Source organism: Glycine max, chromosome 10, assembly GCF_000004515.6.
Source record: "Glycine max cultivar Williams 82 chromosome 10, Glycine_max_v4.0, whole genome shotgun sequence".
NCBI lineage: Eukaryota > Viridiplantae > Streptophyta > Magnoliopsida > Fabales > Fabaceae > Glycine > Glycine max.
The window spans coordinates 2,757,031-2,765,735 of record NC_038246.2 but is presented as its reverse complement, the minus strand read 5'-3'; the positions used below and the strand labels follow the sequence as shown (position 1 = coordinate 2,765,735).

Here is an 8,705-nt window from a genome sequence, read left to right as displayed (position 1 = left end):
TCATGTTTGTTTCGGAGATAAAAAAAAACTACTATAAATTGAAGGATAACCACAAGAAAACCGTGGGGAGAACTCGACATGCAAGAGCAAATTATAGCCAAAGAAGGTGAAACTACTTCCTCTCAACATTTTGAGGAATTTGTTGAGGAGGTAATTGAAGAACCAATGGCTGAAGAAGCACCACCTAAGCTTCCACTTAGGAACACTCTTGGCAATTATATTGAAACAATAAAGGTTATTAGAGACTAAGTATTCGATCCTCTTGTTACTGCCAACAGTTTTAATTTGAAATCAATCCAACACTTATTAAAGTGCAATGGAAAAATAAGTTTGCAGGTAACAAGATGGAAGATCCCAATACTCATATTTCTAAGTACATCTTAAGCATTTGCAAGACATTAAAGATAAATGACATTATGGAGGATTCCATCAAGATGAGGTTGTTTCCCTTCTCTTTAAGGGAAGACGCGAAAGATTGGCTCCAAACTCTACCTAAAGGGATTCATTCTTCAATCATCTAGAGGAGAGTTTATATCACCAATTTCCACTAAAAGGAAGGCAAGAAAATTGAATGAAATATTTCCCAATCAAATTTACATTTCCCACAATAGCCACAAAATTACAAGATTTCTACATTGTAAAATCAATTGAAGCAATTAACTTAGGCCACTGGTGCTATTCTATAAGAAATGTGGAGACCTAAATTGGCTAGCTTTCAAAGCAAATTGTTGATAAATCTAGTGATATCTTCTTTGGCAACAACGACCATTGACAACCCCGGTGTTAGAACAAAGCACGAACCATGACCCCTCAGTATTAATAATAAAAACCTAATTTTGTGTTTTAATAAGATATAGACGAAGAATTCATCTAAATAGATGAAGCTAGCGATTGTTGGATGGGATAAAACATAGAATGCACTAAATGCTCTAATATTTCTTGTCTTATGGTATGTTGCACAAAATTTTTGTATTATTTTATCTCAATAAAGACACTAAGCTGGTTAGCTTGCTAAGCAAAACTCACTTGAGATATATTTTTTTTCCTTCTAGACAGGTAAATCTGCTTAGCGAGCATGTCCTCGCTAAAACGACCTTGTAGATGCTGATGTGACCTCTTCAAGTGAAATCTGAAAATTGAATAGAACTTCTTGCTTAGTCAAAGTATGCCATGTATCCTTTTCCGGATTTGCATTCTTGCTAAGTGATTTGATCAGCTCACTGAGCGAGTAGTTTTCGAGATTCCTTCTTCAATTCTTCTTCCGGTTTTATTTAACCTCTACAAAATAGATATAAAAGCTAATAAATCCCTAAATTTCAACTAAATTAAATTACTCCTAATTCTATGTGAGTTCTAACTTAAAATTAACAAGAGCAAACACAGCCATAAACAATGACAATAATGTGAGATTATCGTTGTAAATTTAGATTTAAAATATAGACATGCACAACAATTATCAACTATTATATTCAAATTTCAAACAAATTAAATGTTATTTTTTATGAATTTAATTGATTGAAAATATTTAAAAAAATGGTTTTATATTATATATATAAAATCCGGTGTATTTGGAAAGGTAAAAATCTGCCCTAGTCTAATTATTAGGTTTAAAAAATTACTAATGATTATTTATTCCTTATAGGTAAATAGGGACATCCATTTCAGGTTCATCACTTTCTTTTTATGCTTTGTCCCTCTTACTGTTTTGGGAGTCTAGTCCTCGATTAGGGTATTTCCAAACCTTTTTAAATCATTGAGGTTTGAGATTATTATAATTCCCAATAGTGCATTTTTCCAGGATATCGAAGACGACCTCTCACTATCAATCACACAATTCAAAGTTATTTACTTAAATTGCAAGATGCATGTTGTTTTACTTTTTTGTTTTAGGGGTATTAACGTAAAGTAGCCCTATGAAATTTTTGTCTTGGGATCTTTATAGCTATAGAGCCCAGCAGTGAAATTAATCAAAATAAGTTGAGGGCATGCAAAGCAACCAAAGTTATTAGCTGTATGTAACAGTTAAGCTCCAGCAGTCAAAGAAGAACGTATTAGTCTTGCTTTATTGTATCTGTTGGACACTATTGATGAATGATCATGATATCTTAAAGGAAGGCGCATTGATAACAATAGCATTTTTTCGTGGCCCCAATGCATGGCCAAAACAATCACTCACATGGAGTACTAGGGCATAAAGGCAAACAAGGAAGCAATTAGGGCGTGGGAGTGGGGACTAATTCTTTTAACCTACATAATTAATTTTGGGCCTTCATTCCCTACCTACTTTGATATCTAAAAGGTTCCGATTCTATCTTTCCACGTGTGGCTCAAAGTCCACAATATATCACCATCGACATTATGCACCCCACACGTGTGTGCATGCTTTGATAAGAAAATGTCAAGATGCTATAGCTACCTAGCTACCTGCCTAGTGCCTATATATGGTTTCAAATATTACATGTTTACATTACCTAATAGTAGTGTAAATCTTCTTCTATTCGGATTCTCGATATACTCTATGCATAAAGTTGTAAACCATATATACCAACTGCATATACTTCGTGCTGCACATATTTTTCGAATCTTTTTAATTGAAAAATGGAGGAGCTAGCACAAAAAATAGAACAATGTTTTAATCTTGATTTAAACATAAATTCCTCAAGAACAAAATATTCAAGCTGGATCGAAGAGAAGCTGAGTTGGATCGAGAAAAGAGGAATGGTCTAGGTTTTATTAGCAGAGACGGTGCTTCAGTTATTAACGTGACAGTTGACACTCTTCACAAAAAAAAAGAAGTTAACGTGACACTTGTACGTATATATATATATATATATATATATATATGCTCCATTGACCATTCTTTCTATCTCTTCTAAGTGAACATACCGGACATCTTTCTTTGTTTATGAGTTGTTATTTTAGAGTCGTGTGGTTGTGGTTTTGTTATGTGGTCCAAAACATTACATATACCTGAATGGCTAGCTTATTTGAGTCTCTGGGTGTCTTGCATTTTGGTGATTGATCAAAACCTTTTTTATAACGTTACCACGCATGTTTAATTTAAAAAAAAAATCTTTTCGACAGATGTTTTTAATACTGTCAAAAAAATGTTAGGCAGAAACGTATATGTATAAAATTAATAATGTGTTTGTTTTTGGCCTTTTCTGCTTTAGATGGTGATGTTGAGTTAGCTTTTGATGCCATCGATAATTATTTCTCAAGTCAAGTCAAAGGAAAGACATTCATTTCGGAGTTATAATGCATTTTCAAAGATTTAGTTTCATAGTTTAACCCTAAATAATGTATGTAATTTCACTTCAAATCTACCGTCTGTACCAATCCACTTATCTCATGATAACAAAGTTATAAGAGATATGTAAAATGAAAATAGTGGGAATATGTATATAAAATAAATCTATGTTCAGAAATCTTTATCAAAACAACATTTTGTGGAAAAAGTATTATTTTGTTATATTCTAAACCTCAACATAAAAGCAAGTAAATCTTTATCTCCAAACCCATTTATAATAAAATTGACTTTATTCAAATATATAAAGTAATTAAATAAGATTTTTCAAAATAAATACAATAAATAGTTCAAACACTACTTGAAATTAAGTCTCACAAAATACTACAAACTGTTAAAATAAACTTATTTATCAAAAACTACTAACATAATCAAACAAGTTTTTGACTAATAAAAAAAACTTAAAAGCTTAGTTAAAGTGTTTGTCAAGCATACTTTAAATAACTGGCTAATTAACTAAACAAAATAACTTATTTTAAACCCTTTAAAACTTTATTCATTTGACATATAAACATCTTGGACAATCATTTTATCTCAATGGATACGTAAATTTCACATAATATATCAATAGCACATGCCATTCCATTAAATTTGTTTGAACTTACTAGCTATATATTCATTAATTTTTACTTTTTAAACAACTTTTCCATACATGATAAATTTTGAATTGAGGTGAGGAGGGGAAGAAAAGAACAAAAACAGTGAGTTATCTTGAAAGAAACGAAATGAAACACGATGAACACCACATGATGATGGTTCACTACACAAGGGGTGGCGGCGATTGTTTGTGGTTTGTAACAGAGGTATAAGAGTAACATTAGTTGTCGGCAATAATGGAAGCGAGGGTGAAGCCAGCCTAGGTGTTGTATCTGGAAATGGTGCTGCCTTGGAAGGAGTATGCTCATTTTCATTTTTTAGTGTTGCTGTATTGTAGTGTTATACTATAGAGATTTGAAATCTAAATGATCACTTGTATAGAACAGTTATAAAAATTAAAAACTTTAATAAGAATATATTAATATTGTAAAAGAAATTATATTATTATTTAATCAAATTTCTCAAATTAAAATTATTGTGATTATGTATAATGCCTTAAGCGAGTCAATCAATAATAGTGTGTCAAGAGCTCTCAAACACACTATTTGGAGCCCTCTCTCTCTCACACACACACGTCATCTATAAGAAGAGACATAAAGATAAAGTTAGGGTTTGAAAATAAAGTTATAATTAGAGATAGAAGATTACCTATAAATGAGCAAAAGTTAGAGTTTGAAATATGAACACACTGAGAACAGAGAAATTTTAGAGAGAACAAATGAAGATTATATAAAGAGAAAACAAAGACTAAAGTTATACTTATAAGAAAGCCATCAAGATGTCTATTTTGGCGGACAGAAAAAGCCATGAAGAGGTGCCTTTAATATCTTGAAAACACTTTCCTCGATACATCTTGGATTCGTCAAACTAGAGAATAAGAGTTTGATAATTAGAATGAAAACAAAAATGTGTTACTAAAAATTTGGAAACTTATATTGAACGTTTGTGGATTAATTGTACTAAAAATCCATCTAAAATATTTTATCAAGATTGATTCTTAATACAAATACTTAAGAAAATCTTGTAAAGAATTTCAAAAGTTACAAAAGATACTAGCATTGGATAAATTGTACTAAGAACCGATCAATTAATTCTTAGTATATATATATATATGGAAGTCTTGTGAAAAATCAAAACTTGCAAATGACTTCAAAATTATATATCAATTGATAAAGAGTTATTTAAATTTTTTTTTTTACATCAATTCTATAGCAACTAATCCATAATGTTCATAACTATATATATATATCGATTTTTTAGAAAAATGATTTAAATTTTTTTGTACCGGTGTTAGTGTTTGTAAAAGATTATGAAATTACTATGCAAATTTAGTTTCATTATTAATCATATCTTAAAAACTATGATGTGCATCACTTTCATTATTTATTTATTTAATATATTTTAAAATTATTTTGACTAATATTTATAATTTAGACGTGATCATCGATACTCCACGTACGTATTAACACTTGTTATGATTACTATATATTTTAGATTTATTGAATATTAATTATTTGTGTTTAGAAATAAAGATATAAAATTTGAATAATTCAATCTAGTTCAAGCTATTGTTAATTGAATTGGTCATATTATATTTTATTTTTATGATCAAATTAGATGATTTTTTTTTATCCAAAAATTGATTCAAAACAATGGCTATGTTAGTTAGTTATCTGGAGTTTTAAACTCCTTCAAAGATCTACTAAAACTCAGGTAAATTATCTCCTTCAAAGATCAACTGAGTACTCATAAGTAATAATTGTTTGTGGCTATATGTTCAACTTAAAACACGTTTCACATCTTTGATAAATCTTGGGGAGGTGGAAATTAATTAGGAACATCAGATGGGGAAAGTTTATCATTATATTGTTACTTAGAAGCTAAGTAGTAGAAATTAAAGAGGTGGGTGAGTGAATGAGTCCATGCATAATGCATTGCACCCACAGCCCACGGGATTTGAATTCCCATGACAATTTTCCAACGATAATAATATCATCCACACCCACATGGTTATGACCATCCAATGAACAGCATCCACGTGGGACCCCTATCATTTCACATGTAGCAACGCCTCGTGATCCAACGCTCCACGATTCGCGCCTCACATCTCATTGTCCCAATCAACGCAGCCCCACCGTGGTCCCCGCTGTTGAGTACCGTTGCCCCCGCCTTGTTCCCCCCTTGTCCCCCTCTCACCCTTACAACGTGTTCTTTCATTGTCCCTTATGTCACCGGCACTCATATCTGTCCTTCGGAAACCCCACGTCACGCGGTCCTTTCAACCGTGTGGTGCGGACCCCACAACGAAAGACTACATCGTGTCCGTGTCGGAATCTGATTGGTCCGTGAAAAGAGCGCGTATCACAGGCGAAGGTGGTCGGTTTCGCGCTTCATGATTTTGTGTAAAATTCATGCACCCATGAGAATAAGTCACCTAGATATTGTCCCACACTATTGTTGCTATAAAACTTAATGAGCCACCCACTAGCCTTTACACCACAACTTGCATCTCATTTCTCATTTCTCACATTATTATTCACATCTCCATCTAGATCTCTCTCTCTCTCTCTCCCAAGAAATTCATCAACAGACTTGTGATTAATTTGCAATTGTTCAAGTGATCTATCAAGAAATTGATAATTCAATGGGAAAGTACGAAAAAGAGCTTAATCTCGAGGCTACAGAGTTGAGATTGGGGTTGCCTGGAAGCGATGAGCCTGGGAAACGTTCTATTGTTAGAAGCAATAAGAGATCTTCAACAGAAGCAAGCGAGGAAGAGTGCATAAGCAAGGGCAACATGAATTCTAATGGTTCTGATATCACAAGTGATGACCAAGACAACCTTGTGCCACCTGCAAAGTAAGTGATATATATATACATATATCCTTTTAGTTTTAAAAAATGATGTGAGAGATAGAGAGAAAAATATAAATATGATAAATGATATTTTTTTTTATTCATAGTTGTTAATATTGTTAGTGAAATATGCAGAAAAAATATATATATGATAGATGCATGGTACGTATAATATATCATAAATAGAAACATAGAGAAAAATGCTAATTAATCACGTGTTTGGAAATATGAATGAGTTTGATATGAATTATGATTAAACTTTGGAACAATGAATAATGAAAATATTGTGATGTATGTAGAGCACAAGTAGTGGGATGGCCACCGGTTCGATCATATAGGAAGAATACTCTACAACAAAAGAAAGAGGAACAGGGTGAAGGGTCTGGGATGTACGTGAAAGTTAGCATGGCAGGTGCACCTTACTTAAGGAAGATAGATCTAAATGTTTACAAGAGCTACCCAGAACTTCTCAAGGCCTTGGGAAATATGTTCAAGTGCACATTTGGTAAGAACCTAGAACAAGTTTTAAATAATCTCTTATTATTTTTTTTGGCTTTCTTAAGATTAATTTGGCATATATATGTGTATGTTGAAAGGAGGAATAAAGTTGTAATTGCTTGTGATCCAGGTGAATATTCAGAAAGGGAAGGGTACAATGGATCTGAATATGCTCCAACTTATGAAGACAAGGATGGGGATTGGATGCTGGTTGGAGATGTTCCATGGAAGTAAGTTTCTTCTCCTAAATCTGTTCTTTGAATTAACTAGTAGTAATTATTTGTTGTTATTATATATATATTAAAAGGTTGTGTTTTTGCTAAGCTTATGTTAATTATTATTGTAGCATGTTTGTGTCATCCTGCAAGAGACTGAGAATTATGAAAGCATCAGAAGCAAAGGGGTTGGGTTGTTTTTGACCAAAATAAAAAAACAAAGCAGGACCATCATGCATGCCCATATCCAAAACATGGAGCAAAGCAATTTTCAGTGACGTCATCCAAGAGAATTTCTTCTGTTTGGAATATGCAAGAGCTAGGCACTTGGCCTCTGTGAAATGGTTATATTTAGCTTATTAAAAAGAGAGATGCACATACACGATTTTATTTTCCCTTTATTTGTTTATTTCAAAAGCTAGGTGACTTTTTAGACCTGCTTAATTAAGTATACTATTCCAAATTCTCAATGCCTAAACCAGAATTGAAAACTGTAATGATGAAATGAGAAGAAAATAAAAAGCAAAAATGCTATTTTAATTGTATAGACTATATATAGAGAGGATAAACATATATATGAAAAACTACTTTCATTTGTCATGTGTCTGGGTTACGTACAAAATATTATATATACAAAGGGATCAAGAAGGTGGAACTTTCATTCTCCTTCTCTTGCATTTAATTAATTTGATCTAATCTATCTTTCTACTTGGTTTTAAGTGCTAATTACGGCAAATTTTATTTGATGCCAATTATCCTATTTCAGGATGATCTTTTTTATTACCCACTTAAACAATTAATAGATCAAATAGGGTAAGGCCACCCGTTTTTGAACATGGGTCGTCTCGTAAGAATGACAATTCTGAATTTAATTCCTATAAAGTCAAAGAAGGTATCAAGAGAAAAAGTACAAACAACTGTATATAACTCTTGATTTAAATTATAAAATAAATTGCAAACTTAATTAATTCAGTTAAATAATAAGAAAAATAAGTATAAATATATCTCTTTTAATTTTTTTTCACTTTACGCACATTATTTTACAAGAACTAAATAGTAACTCGTGCCTTGTCCGCGTATATTAGTTTAAAGTCCTCGTAAATTTTAATTTCAACCAAATTTTAAATTCATCTTCAAGGATTTATGTTCTGTAAGATTTGCTATTTCTTCTAATTCAGTTTCAGAAAGTGTACCCATATTTTAAAGAATTTTGATGATGAATAATAAAACTA

General features: G+C 31.9%; 1 protein-coding gene across 1 annotated transcript; it reads left to right on the top strand.

Annotated features, from left to right (window-relative positions):
- Positions 1–6,347: 6,347 nt before the first annotated feature.
- Positions 6,348–8,252, top strand: LOC100799875 (auxin-induced protein 22D-like). The gene is made up of 4 exons (NM_001255466.3): positions 6,348–6,763; positions 7,060–7,265; positions 7,389–7,488; positions 7,605–8,252. The coding sequence occupies exons 1-4, from the start codon at positions 6,549–6,551 to the stop codon at positions 7,675–7,677; spliced, it is 594 nt and encodes a 197-aa protein (NP_001242395.2). The 5' UTR covers positions 6,348–6,548; the 3' UTR covers positions 7,678–8,252.
- Positions 8,253–8,705: the final 453 nt, after the last annotated feature.

Coding starts and splice junctions, on each gene's coding strand:
- LOC100799875 (NM_001255466.3), top strand. CDS start 6,549: ATGGGAAAGTACGAAAAAGAGCTTAATCTCGAGGCTACAGAGTTGAGA. Junction 6,764..7,059: donor AACCTTGTGCCACCTGCAAA/GTAAGTGATATA, acceptor TGATGTATGTAG/AGCACAAGTAGTGGGATGGC. Junction 7,266..7,388: donor TATGTTCAAGTGCACATTTG/GTAAGAACCTAG, acceptor CTTGTGATCCAG/GTGAATATTCAGAAAGGGAA.